The sequence below is a fragment of the Nansenia antarctica genome, assembly GCF_963989245.1.
Source record: "Nansenia antarctica genome assembly, chromosome: 7".
In the NCBI taxonomy this organism is placed as follows: domain Eukaryota; kingdom Metazoa; phylum Chordata; class Actinopteri; order Argentiniformes; family Microstomatidae; genus Nansenia; species Nansenia antarctica.
In genome coordinates this window covers 4,558,851-4,573,032 of record NC_137677.1, presented here as the reverse complement: position 1 = coordinate 4,573,032, position 14,182 = coordinate 4,558,851, and the positions used below count along the sequence as shown (strand labels likewise).

Below are 14,182 nucleotides of genomic sequence, written 5' to 3'. Positions count from 1 at the left end.
CAGTCAATTAATTCATAAACTTCAGTATCAACAGTACTAAAAATGTCATCATTCTTAATATTATTGAAACAAGTAGTGAGTCGTCTCTTCCTCTGTGGGTGAGGAAGTGACAGCGCTGACCAGACTGTGACGCAGGCGTAACCAGAGAGACAGCAGGGAGAGGAAGGAGGTGAACCGTGGGGTTACTAGGCTACACCTAGTGTCCTAGGCCCTCCACCAGGGACCAGCACAGACGCCAGCCCACAGCAGCAGTTACTAGGCTACACCTAGTGTACTAGGCCCTCCACCAGGGACCAGCACAGACGCCAGCCACAAAGCAGCACGTCTCACGGTGTGACGGCCATGACAGTGTGTGTCGGGTGTTGGTTCCTCTAACACCCGTAACCAACGTGATGTCGCTTCTGAGAGTGGTGGTGGTGGTGGGGGGGATGTGTTGCAAGGGAAAGTCCTGAGTGTATTTGAGGGGCACGCGCAGTGCGCACAAACACATGCACACATACACACACACACACACACACTAGACTTGACTTGACACACGCATGCACGCAAACACATGCACGCATACATACACACACACACACACACACGCGCGCGCACGCACACACACACACTAGACTTGACTTGACACACGCGCACGCACGCACACACATGCCCACACACACACACACACACACACATGCCCCACACACACACCCATTGGCCCACAGGTCCAGAGGTCAGAGGTCAGTACTCACCCTCTCACCACGCCGCTCTCTAGGTAGTTGACCTGGATGAACTTCCCGAAGCGGCTGGAGTTGTTGTTGTGGGCCGTCTTGGCGTTCCCAAACGCCTGGAGAGGAAAGAGAGAGAGAGAGAGAGAGAGAGAGAGAGAGAGAGAGAGACAGGGGAGAGTCATTAGAGTGTTACAATGTCAAATCCCTTCTCAGTTTTCCCGCCTCATTGTTTGACGTATGTTGCTTTTTCTCTTCTTTCTTTTTGCTTTCAATCTCTGTCTTCTTTATTTTAAAAGAAGTATATTCCTTTATTTTCTATTCCCTCTTTTTGGGGTAGGGTTGTGTGAGGGTCATGTGAGAATACTGTGGGCAGGGTGTGAATGTGACAACATTAGCTTACTTACAAAGAAAGAGAGTAAAAAAAAAACTACAACAAACAACAGCTAGATGAAAACAGCAGCTGACAGAGAGGGGGGGGGGAGGGAGGGGAGGGGAGGGAGAGGAGGGAGGGAGGGGAGGGAGGGAGGGAGGGGAGGGCTAATAGCTGGTTGTCCAGACCTCCCTTCCTCCATCCTTCCCTCCCTAATCCCTCCACTCATATCCTTTCCTCTCTACCCAGAACCAACCTCCTCTCTCCTTACCGCCATCTTCCTCTCCTTCCCTCCCTGTCCATCCGCCGCCCAGGGGGCTGACAGTAAGTAAGTAAGTAAGTAAAACTTTATTTATATAGCGCCTTTCGTACATGAATGCAACTCAAAGCGCTGTCCAGTGTGATGAAATAATGGGGGTCTGGGTTAGACCCAGGAGGAGAGAGGGGGGGTCTGGGGGTCTGGGTTAGACCCAGGAAGCGGTCCTCCCTCAGGCCAATTCCCACCCCAACTAGGGGCACAGAGTCCTGTCACTCAGGCCAATGGGAGAGCCCTGTTCTACTCACACACACACACACACACACACACACACACACACACACACACACACACACACACACTATACACACACACACACACACACACACACACACACACTACACACACACAACACACACTACAGACACTACACACACACACACACACACACACTACACACACACACACACACACACACACTACACACACACACACACACACACACACACACACACACACTACACACACACACACACACACACACACACACACACTACACACACACACACACACAACAAAAGGCAGCCGCAGGGGAAGTTGACTCAGTGCATTTTAAATAGGAGCCACATTGTGCTGCAGCACCAGTTGCAGTCTGAATTGGATACAGTGGTGGCTGAGGGGGGCTGTGTGTGTGTGTGTGTGTGTGTGTGTGTGTGTGTGTGTCTAGGGGGGGTCTCTCTCACAGAGGGAGTCTGATTAAGATTCCTTACGGTGAACCGTTGACCCATTTCCATTACACTGCTGCTCCAATAGACTTTGTCAGGCCTGCTGTATTATATCCTTTCTTTTCTTTCCCTCCCGTTGACTGTTATCTCAATTCAGGAGCCCAAAAACCTCATTACAACCCCAGCCTCCCCCCCCCTGCTGGTATCAGAAGACAGAGCCACCAGAAGAGGCCGTTTTACACCCGAAAAAATAACGACACTGACTATCACGACTGGGAAGAACATAAGCAAAGCAATAGAGGCAGAGGAGGTGACAGTTGAGAAACAGAGGCAGAGGAGTTAAGTGACAGTTGAGAAAGGGGGCCGTCTGATGTCATCATCCATGGCCAGGGTCACGTTGTCTAACAGGACCTGTTGAGACACAGTTAGACTCCTCCCCCCCCCCACCCACCACAGGGCCTTAGACTCCGCCCCCTCCACCCACCACAGGGCCTTAGACTCCGCCCCCCCCCCACCCACCACAGGGCCTTAGACTCCGCCCCCCCCCACCCACCACAGGGCCTTAGACTCCGCCCCCCCCACCCACCACAGGGCCTTAGACTCCGCCCCCCCCACCCACCACAGGGCCTTAGACTCCGCCCCCCCCCCACCCACCACAGGGCCTTAGACTCCTCCCCCCCCCACCCACCACAGGGCCTTAGACTCCTCCCCCCCCACCCACCACAGGGCCTTAGACTCCTCCCCCCCCATCCACCACAGGGCCTTAGACTCTACCCCCCCCACCCACCACAGGGCCTTAGACTCCTCCCCCCCCACCCACCACAGGGCCTTAGACTCCTCCCCCCCCACCCACCACAGGGCCTTAGACTCCTCCCCCCCCACCCACCACAGGGCCTTAGACTCCGCCCCCCCCACCCACCACAGGGCCTTAGACTCCGCCCCCCCCCACCCACCACAGGGCCTTAGACTCCTCCCCCCCCCCACCACCACAGGGCCTTAGACTCCTCCCCCCCCACCCACCACAGGGCCTTAGACTCCGCCCCCCCCACCCACCACAGGGCCTTAGACTCCGCCCCCCCACCCACCACAGGGCCTTAGACTCCGCCCCCCCCACCCACCACAGGGCCTTAGACTCCTCCCCCCCCACCCACCACAGGGCCTTAGACTCCGCCCCCCCCACCCACCACAGGGCCTTAGACTCCGCCCCCCCACCCACCACAGGGCCTTAGACTCCGCCCCCCCACCCACCACAGGGCCTTAGACGACTCCCCCCCCCCCCCACCCACCACAGGGCCTTAGACTCCGCCCCCCCCACCCACCACAGGTGCTGCAGCCCAGCTCACCTCTGAACATGCAGTATTCTATAGCTCGGGGGGGGGTTGTATGTGTGTGTGTATATGTGTATGTGTGTGTATATGTGTGTATATGTGTGTATATGTGTGTGTGTGTATGTGTGTGTGTATGTGTGTGTATGTGTGTATATGTGTGTATATGTGTGTGTGTATGTACGTGTGTGTGTGTGTGTATGTATGTATATATGTGTGTGTATACGTGTATGTGTGTGTGTATATGTGTGTGTGTGTGTGTGTGTATATGTGTGTGTATATGTGTGTATATGTGTGGTTATATGTGTGTGTGGGGGGAGGGAGGGTTGCCATTGACACCGGGCCATGAGCTGGCAGTGGCCATACATCCGTCTCAAAGCGTCCCAGTGTTGTCCCAGCGTAGCTCCCAGGGTGAAGGCTCGCGGACCCTGGGAACGTCGCTCTGCACCGGGCCCCTCCAGTGTGTGGAGGGAATGCTAAGCGCGTTGCAGCATCATTCACATTCAAACATGCCCCTCTGCGGCCTTTGTGATTGGTTGTGAGGCACACCAGGTATGAGGAAGTGGCTCGACCGTTCCACAAGCTGGGGGCCATGGAAACCAGTCACCTAATCTGCATATTTAGAGCTATAAAAGCTTTAGTTTAATACCCCCATGTTTGTGAAAGAGAGAGAAAGTGGGATGGAGGGAGAGGGGGAGGGAGAGGGAGAGAGAGAGAGAGGGGGGGATGAACAGTAAAGGTACAGTAGGGCATAAACGGTAGAAGCAGAGAGAGAGAGAGAAAAGAGAGAAAGAGGGGGGGGGGAATTGACAAAGAGTGAGAAGGAAAAAGGAGCAGGTCACGCTTCAGAATCTGTGGTGCGCAGTGTGTGTGTGTGTGTGTGTGCGCGCGTGTGCGCGCGTGTGTTTACGTGTTTCATGACATGTTGGCCTGTCTTGACTGGTTCCTTTCTCTGCTGTTCCCTGGCAGGCATCCCCCCCCCCTGTATATTTCCACTGCCACAACAAAGGAGCTCGACGAGGTCGTCTCAGATCTCCGTTCCCTCTCAGCGGGCCGCCTGAGACACTAACTACCACTAACGCTAACTACCGCTAACTACCGCTAACCCTTTACACATTACAGGGCTGGTCTGTTTTGTATACACCGCCGTCCTCCAAGAGTAGCTGAATGGATCTCTCTATCTTGTTTACGATAGCTAACTCGTATTTGAGCCGGTGCGGAACTGTTTGGATGGGCCCTGTAGTATTACAGTAACGCCCCCTTCTACTGATTAACCAACCAGAGCCGCAGGACTGTAGCAGTCAGTGGCTAATTGTCATAAGCACTGGCAATCATTCATTCATTCATTCTGATAGGGCGGTTCGGTTTAAATGGCTGTCGTTTGTTTCCTGTGCCGTTGCTAGGCAGGCAGCCAACCAGCAAGGCCCTGGCACCTCTCCCATGCATTTTTAGCCTATTATTCAATTATCCACTTTATTTTGTTGTTGTTGTTTTGTGGTGTGAGCTGCTGTAATGCCTGAATTTCTCCACTGGGATCAATAAAGTACCTACAGTATACTGTATGTATCTATCTATCTATCTAAATGGTAAATGGACTGCACTTATATAGCGCCTTTTTTTGCTGCTCCAAAGCGCTTTACAACAGCCTCTCATTCACACACACACCAGTGGCGGCAAGCTGCCATACAAGACGCTGGCCCGCTCACTGGGAGCAATTTTGGGGTTCAGTGTCTTGCCCAAGGACACTTCGACATGTAGCCAGCCGGGGCTCGAACCGCTGATCTGCCAACCTTGTGATCATTAGACGGCGACTCAGCCACCCCCGGTTGTTTTCTTTCTTTCTATCTATCTATCTATCTATCTACCTACCTACCTACCTACCTAACTACCTACCTATCTATCTATCTATCTACCTCCCTACCTACCTACCTACCTACCTCCCTATCTACCTCTCTATCTACCTACCTATCTACCTACCTACCTATCTATCTATCTATCTATCTACCTACCTACCTACCTCCCTATCTACCTCCCTATCTACCTACCTATCTACCTACCTACCTATCTCTCTATCTCTCTATCTACCTATCTACCTACCTACCTATCTATCTATCTCAGGACGAGAACTTGGGTACATTCCCAGAGGAGGATTCCTTCTTACACTACGCTGCTGGAAAACAAGAATTGCCACATTCATCTGAACACGACCGCAACAACAACTGCACAACTCCTCTCTCTGTATCCAAACTATAACTGGAGGCGGAACTCTGAGCAGCAGAGCCCTTCTTCCGTAACACTATAAAAACCAGTGGTAGTTTATAAAGTTAACTAGACTCTCAATTATAACATACAGTAAAGCTCTACCGGGGCGGCTACTACTGTTGTTAATGTAATGAGTGCTTCTGTGGGGAAGTCACATGACGGTTAAATATAATCTGCCTTGAATTATAAAGGAACGACGTGGTCACGACACGACAACCTTAATCAGAAAGTAGTGTTCGTCTGCCGGATCCTCTTGGAATAACATAGGAAACAGAGAGAGCACTCCGATCGTTAAGCTTTCAATCATCATTTAGGGTGTCAGGGTTGGACACGTTTTGATGCGTGTGCCTTGAATCTTGAGTCTGTGTGAATTAAGTGTACGCTGAAGAAGGCAGCACACGCCGAAACGCGTCTGCGCACTAAATTATGAGACAATGACAATACGTGACGTTAGAATTATAAGGTTCTATCTCAAATTTGAGTTTTTTTTACATAATCTGATCCATTAGGCGTTTATTAATGCCTGTGTGGTGTTATTTTTTAAAATGTTTACATTTTTTTAGTTAGTATTTAATAAAATACAAAGGTTCCATCTCACAAAACATAATGTAATGTAAAAACCTTGACGCTCAACATCTCTGAACTACCCTAAACGGAGATAGAACCTTATAATTCTGAGCTCACGAATAAAAGAAACCGCCTCCATAACATTCAATGTTTAGCCTTGCTGTCTGCAAGTCAACTCAATAACCTAACCAGAAAAAAAGACTCACTGCGATAGGCTGTAATAGTTTCAGTAATAGGAAGCGAGTCAGCAGGGTGATGATACTATTATTGGTGACAGATCTACTGTATTTATAGTGTGTGTGGTGTTTGGCAGTGTCGTTGCTGAAGCGTTGCTGAAGGAGGCTCAACCCTACCCTGAGGGACCTTGTGAGGAAGAGACTGTCCAGAAATCACAGCAGGAAGAAGTAACAAACAGCACCATCAGTTCAGTAAAAACACGTTAAAAACAAACATCTGTAACCATAACCCGTGACAGGGTGAGTGGCACTCATTTATGGTGAGTTGTGTGTCCAGCTCAGTGGAAATAGGGAAAACGGTCGGAAATGGATAAAAGCCGATATCCAGCCCAGTTTGATCACTTCAACATGCGTCTGCCGCGGAGGGGAGGACAGCCGCATATTAGCGTGCTGCGTAGCCGCAGCCAGGGCAACAGGGCAGCTTCCTGTATCCCTCCAGTGGCCTGGCTCTCCAGATGGGACCGATTTCAAGTAGCCACACCCACGGAGGGCGAGCAGGGCCCCACATCAAAAACACAGGCTGAGTGGCCAAGGCCGTGAATAGATAGATCCACGACTGGCCTGTCGCACGCTGTTATACCACACTCCATCCAGAGCCCTTAGGTCAGCTGAGCAACTGCTTCTGGAGGTCCCCAGGACTAAATTAATAACTCGAGGGGACAGAGCCTTCTCCCCCCCAAGGCTCTGGAACAGTCTCCCCCTCCACATCAGAGCTGCAGAGAGCATTGAGGCTTTTAAAAAAAAGTAGTCAAAACACATCTCTTCTCCCTGGCCTTTGACCTGAGGTGAGCCTGCCTTCCCGACACTGCACTCTTTGCACTTTTATTTGTACTGCACCTTGCTGCTTTTAGTGTATTTTATCTATTTTATCTGTTTTCTTTCATCTGTATTTTATCTCTTTTATCTTGTTTTTCTCTTTTATCTGTTGTCATTGTACATTTTGTGCTATATAAATAAACCTTACTTACTTACTTACTTACTTAATGTTAATGTTAATGTTAATTTTTATTTATAATGCGCCCCCCATCCAACTTTTACATCGGCCCGGGGCGCAGCCCGGGTAAAGGAACAGATAAAGACAAGGACAAGGACAAGGAACACAGAAAGCAAACAGACACAGACTACTTAAACGAACATCTCAAGGGATACAATTTACAACAAATAGGGAGTAGACTTAGGGAACATCATTGACGAAGAGGTGGGTTTTTAACTTGGCTCTAAAGGAGTCCAGAGTGGGGGCAGACTTGATGTCAGAAGGGAGCGCGTTCCACAGGGTCGGTGCTATCACCGCAAAGGCACGGTCACCCTTCCTCTTGAGGTTGGTGTGGGGGACCCTCAGGCTGAGTTGGGCGTCGGACTTACAGCCTACTTACAGTCCACTACTCTCATACTGTAGCCATCACAGTCACACAGCGGTCAGTGGTCAGACGGCTTGTTCCATATAGGCCTAAGTGATTATTACCATGTAAATATAGGGATGTTTCTGACTCGAGGTTTTGAAAACATGCCAATGACCTGCACAAAGGCCTACACACTGTAATGTCCGCTGAGTCCTCTTTGACTATCTGCCGATGAATGGCCCACAGGACCGGTCTTGGTGGAGATCCGCCATTGTTCCCTTCAAGGGCACGCGTTTCCCACACTAGCAGCAGTGCCCCCGGGCAGCGAGCCTGTGTGTGTGTGTGTGTGTGTGTGTGTGTGTGTGTGTGTGTGTGTGTGTGTGTGTGTGTGTGTGTGTGTGTGTGTGTGTGTGAGTGTGTGTGTGTGTGTGTGTGTGTGTGTGTGTGTGTGTGTGTGTGTGTGTGTGCCGGTCAAATATAGTCAAGGAGGAGTGGAAGCTAAAGGCTGGGAGATAAACAATAGCCACACAAACACAACCTCTACTCCTCTAGACTTCCCGACCAGCAAAGCTTGCGTCTGTCGACACCCCTCCGAGACGATTGGCCAATGGCGAGGGGTGGCTCCTGCACTAGCTAGCTGAGCACTTCCTGTAGGAGAGTTCCGGCCGATAGGAAGTTCCTGTCAGAGCGCTGTATTAGTCTGTGTTCAGAATCAGAATCCTTCCAACCAATCTGCCCTTCCTTGATGTTTCACTGATTTTTAAGATGACTGGAATGGCCAAAGCAAGCTCTCTCACTGCATTGCTTTCAACCAATCAGGTCCTGTCAGATCAGTGTCTTTTTCTTCAAGGAAAGAGGAAGGATTAAGCGAGGTTATGCCTGAGGCTCGAGGGCAGAGGGGAGGAGCAGCGGTGGGTAGCTAGCTGCTTGCTTCCTGAGCTGAGGGCAGAAACCTACAGAGCTGCTATTTGATCCATAATGATGTCATAGTCTGGCTAGTAGAGAGCTTTAAAGGAGATGTAGTGCTACGTCCTCTACAGCAGAGGGACGAGGAAGCTGTTTTGCAAATACCTGCAAATATGACAATGAGAGGCAAAGCCATGTCATGGAAACAGAATTTAGAACCATGGCGATTTGGAACACTCACCAAGGACGTACTAATTTGGAATGCTAACTATGCGAATTCTAATTCTATTCAGAGCTAATCAAACACTCTAGTTTCTGCAAGATTAGCTGGGTTGGTCTGAGAGGTCTCTGAACCCGTAACGAATGCTGGCATAGCGTGAGAAGTGCACCTACCCAGCACGACGTGAGTGGCAGCGGTAGAGATTGTGTACTAATATCACCCAGTGATTCATCTAGATTCCAGGTAAAGTTAAAATCTTTCATCTGAACATCAAAGGCATCAAACCCCAAACCTCAAACCTCTGAATAAAAAAAACGAAAATAAAAAAAAACCTAAGAAGACATGATTGAATCAAAGAAATCGTAGTACTTGTAGTAGGGCCTATTGACATCACTTCCTGTAGTTCCTGGCACATCAGAATTTTCTCTGTAAGATGAGTCGCCCCAGAGTAGAAACAAAGCCATTCTACTAAGCCCTACTGCAGGAAGAACAGAGGAGAAACACAGTGGAACCAGTAGGACCAGTTATGTGTGGAGACATTCAGATTTAGAGCAGAGCTCAGCAGACTTGCACGTTTTGAAAGATTGTTGTCGTACAATCTGATGCAGAGAGACAAAAGAGCAAACTAGTGGGAAATTAAATGCGTCTGAAATATCTGATCTACTATGTGTAATACTACAACGTCTTTGTTTGTATATTTGTAGATAAACTATTCCGGAGCTGATGGAAACCAAAGTTAACAAGTGTAATCAAATCAGGGGTGGGGGATGACCTTGGTTCTACAGTACAGCCTACTGTATGTATTCTATAGGCCAATAAAAGTAGCCAAACGATTCCGTTGCTGCCTGGGATATGAATACAGCACACAGAAGGTTACAGACTAGAGAAAGCCCTTTCTGTACAGAGTAATGCTACGACGCCAATGATCTCATCTGTTCAAAATGTGACCCAGGCTGAAGAAAATAAATCACTTATAGCTTCGGAAACCAGACAGAAAGGAAACTGTTCACCTTCTTCCCCCATTCAAGCCTGGACTGTTTCCAAGAAACAAGGAACCCATAGCGACAGCTTGATGCTGAGAGATGGAAGTGATACTTTTGTAGTAGTCATGAGTTGGTAATGAAGTAGTAGTTGAAAGAGGGAACCACGAGAGGTAGGCCTATATGGGGGTGGGGGCACATAGTTTTCTAAGGAATTAGAGCTTCCTTTGTATACATGTCAGCCATCTTGTAGGCCGGGGGTTGGATCAGAGAACTTGAGAACCCTTCTGCACAAAGTTCCAGCGCCTTCCGTAAGTGTTCGTTCTTCCAGGCTAGGAACAGAACTGCTGGGCTGAGGAGGGCTGGTAAGGCTGTCGTAGCATAGCTAGCCCTGATGGAGCCACTGGGCCTGGTTGGCGATGGCCCGTGGGAATTGGTGGGTCTGGGTTATTTCACGAAGGCCTGTATCCTAGTCTCTCAGTCTGCCCGTCTTGACCACAGGTCTGGGGTTGTAGTCTGGATCGTAACTGTGAGGGACACAGAGAGAGAACCGGAACCAGCCTGCCAAGAACCAGAACCAGAACCAGAACCGGCCTGCCAAGGGCACAAAGACTCTGCTGACTGAAGGGGAAAATCCCTTCAGTTGTCTTTGGGATGTGAAAGACTTGAGAGACGCATCAAGGAACCTTCATCTATTCATCCCCGTCGCCTTTGAACGCTCCACAGAGCCTCGTCTCTGTTCTGCAGGACCAAGGCTTCGTTTGAACCGTCGTCGTTGGAAGAAGACAAGAGTTTAATGGTTTTATCTGCCAGCTACTGTCTTCTCTTCTCCGACCACAACCCACTCTTGCAGTGCAGTGCCAGTGAATGGTCTGGCTGACATTTAGCAGCAGAGAAACAGTCATTCTAGTCGTACATTCTTAGTTTAGTGAATACGTTGCAATAGTACTGCTGCATTTTTACGAATAATTAACTGCATTCCTGGTGGGGCTTACAAGCTAACCGATTATCTATTTTTAGCCACATTACTGAGGGAATAAAACAAAGAAAAGTATGCGAAAAGACGGATTTGCTGCCAGATTAGAGCCGGGGCCTAATTAGCTTTAAACACCAAAGACGCCAACAACGCAAACTCATTAACAACCAACAACGAATGGGATTCCTTGCCTGCTCATGTGCAGTATGTGTAACATGTAAGGGAATTCTATTGTGAGGTGTGTCAATGTGTGTGTGTGTGTGTGTGTGTGTGTGTGTGTGTGTGTGTGTGTGTGTTATGTGTGTGTGTGTTATGTGTGTGTGTGTGTGTGTGTGTGTGTTATGTATGTGTGTGTGTCTATGTGTGTGTGTGTTATGTGTGTGTGTGCGTGTGTGTGTCTAAGTGTGTGTGTGTGTGTGTGTGTGTGTGTGTGTGTGTGTGCGTGTGTGTGTGTGTGTGTGTGTGTATACGTTACCGAATAACTCTCTATTCGACGTGACACACAATGCTATTCTAATCTACACAATACATTTCTTTCCGCTCTGTAATGCTGCACCCTCCTGAACCAGGCCTCAGGCCGCTCTGCGCTGCTGTGATCACTGACTGGATTACATCTCTCAAACAGGAAGTGGCTCCACAAATATCACACGATACAGAGCACAGAGTTCACTGACAACACCAGGCAGCCCCAAGGGAAGAGAGAGAGAGGGATGTAGCTAATGAGAGACCGGTCGGAGGACCGAGGATAGGGTAAACACTCCACCCACACAGGGATGAGACAATCACAACCGTCCATAGTTTGTAGCACTGTACGGCTGGAAATAACAATCCCCAACGTTTATCATTCGTCATTATGTGGAGATCATGCTGATCGGAATCACCACAACAAAAGCCTATTGGGGACGCGAGGAATATTTAGCTAGTTTATCTGTTTGGAACAGAAATCCACACTCCTCAAAGTTAAAAACAATTAAAAACTTGGCCAGAATGGCTTTTAAATACTGGCTGCTCTAAAATAGGTAGGCCTAGGGCCCAGGCAAAAAAAAAACATGGTGCAACTTTGAGTTGTCTCACCATGAGAAAGCCCACAGATGTGTGTCAGAATGTTTATTTAGTTCCTCTCTCTCAGCGAGTCTGAACACACAGAAAGCGAGCACGAGGCCTGGAAGTCTGTCTGTCTGTGTGTCTGTCTGTGTGTCTGTCTGTCTGTGTGTCTGTCTGTGTCTGTCTGTCTGTGTGTCTGTGTATCTGTCTGTGTGTCTGTCTGTGTGTCTGTCTGTGTGTCTGTCTGTGTGTCTGTCTGTGTGTCTGTCTGTCTGTCTGTCTGTCTGTCTGTCTGTCTGTCTGTCTGTCTGTCTGTCTGTCTGTCTGTAAGGCTGAGGCTGGGGGGGAGAAAAGTCCCTGCATGCAAATCTATACTACCTCTTCTCCCAGAAACTGAGAGTGTGGAGGAAGTGTAGTGCAATGACTGCAGGTTACCTAGCAACAAACACAACTTAAGTGCAACTTAAGTTTGCACAGCTGTCCAATATAATAAACACCACTAACTGAAGGTGATTCGAGATACAGTGAACATGGAACAAGGGCTTGGGTACTACTGAGCGGTCTGGGGTACTACTTCCCATCTTCTCTTTCATTTCTTCTTTCAGAGAAAACAGCTTTCACGACAGACAGTGTCTCTATACTGGCCACAGATCACATGAGAGGAGAGCAGTAAAGTAAAGGAGCTCTCCAACTACAGCCTCAAGGGAAAGGACATTGGACAAGGATCAGATGAATGAAATGTAATGCTCTGATGTGTGTGAACACACACACACACACACACTCACACACTCACACACTCACACACTCACACACCCACACACACAGACACAGACACAGACACAGACACAGACACACACACACACACACACACACACACACACCCCCACCCACCCACCCACCCACCCACACACACACACACACACACACACACCCCCCCCCCACACACACACACAAAACACACACCCACCCACCCCCCTCCTCCTCTCTCTTGTCCCCCCTTACCTCCAGAACCGGCCCGGCCCCCAGGATGGTCCTCTCCACCCCGCTGGCGTAGCCCTTCTGGCTGAGCGCCGTCAGGCAGTGGATCAGGAAGTTGGTGCTCTGCGTCTTCCCCGAGCCGCTCTCCCCGGAGATCACGATGCACTGGTTCACCCTCTTCCTCAGCATGGCGTAGTACGCCACGTCCGCGATGGCGAAGATGTGCGGCTCCAGCTTGCCCAGCTGGTGGTTCTCGTACATCTTGACGTACTTGGGGTTGTAGATGGGCAGGAACTTGAAGGGGTTGATGGCGATGAGGATCGACCCGGCGTAGGTGTAGATCTTCTTCTTGTGGAAGCGGTTGCGCAGGTTGTCCAGGATGCTGTCCTCGTTCAGGGCGGGCAGGTTGCAGAGGTCGTCGAAGTCCTCCTGGCGCGGGGGCAGGAACCCCCGCGCCGCCAGCCTCTTGGTCTCCTGCTGCTGCTCGCCGCACAGCAGCGCCGGCAGGTGGACGTAGCGGATGGAGCCGTCGCAGTTCCTCTCCTGGAGGAGGAAGTAGAAGCCCTCGCTCTGCGGGTGCTGGTCCTGGGCCTTGCGGGGCCACAGCAGCACCCGCTGGACGGGGAGGTCCCCAGCCTCCAGGACCCACTCCTCCCCACCGCACTCCTTCACCTCCACCAGGACGAAGAGCCTCTGGGGGTCCAGGGACAGGGAGGAGGCCGCGTCCTGGATGACCGAGGCCGACGTGGCGTCCTTGGACACCTTGAGGGTGCAGCAGGGCAGCACCGCCGGGGACTCGGCGCAGAGCCGGGGGTAGATCTGCAGCGGGTAGGCCCGCTGGGGGCCGTCTTGGCTACCTGCTGCCCCGGCCGCCGCGGCTTCGGCAGCGCCTCCGTCTCTGACATTCATTCTGAGGCAGGGAGAGTCGCCTCAGCATGCCTCACTGCACTGCTGCTGCTCGCTCACCAGACAGCACCTGGAACAATAACAGCAAGCAGCCGTTAGCAGCTAGCCAGCTACACATCTGAATGACATTCCGTGAGCTTAGAATGATATGGTTCTAGGATCTCCGTTTAGGGCAGTTCAGAGATATTGAGCGTCAAGGTTTTTACATTCCGTTATGTTCTGTGAGATGGAACCTTTGTATTTTATTAATTACTAACTCAAAAATGTCAACATTTTAAAAATAATACCACACAGGCATTAATAAACACCTAATGGATCAGATTATGTAAAAAACTCAATTTTGACCAGAAATTGAGATAGAACCTTATAATTCTAACG

At 50.1% G+C, this 14,182-nt stretch overlaps 1 protein-coding gene across 1 annotated transcript in view; it reads right to left on the bottom strand.

Moving 5' to 3' along the window:
• The window catches only part of LOC308161934 (myosin IXB), a gene marked incomplete at its 5' end in the record, with an annotated part of 55,326 nt that extends 41,519 nt beyond the window's left edge, over positions 1–13,807 (bottom strand). The window contains 2 exons of the mRNA XM_080536014.1: positions 735–829; positions 12,923–13,807. Of these exons, the coding sequence (XP_080392140.1) occupies positions 735–829; positions 12,923–13,807 (980 nt within the window). The remainder of the gene's footprint in view (positions 1–734; positions 830–12,922) is intronic.
• Positions 13,808–14,182: the final 375 nt, after the last annotated feature.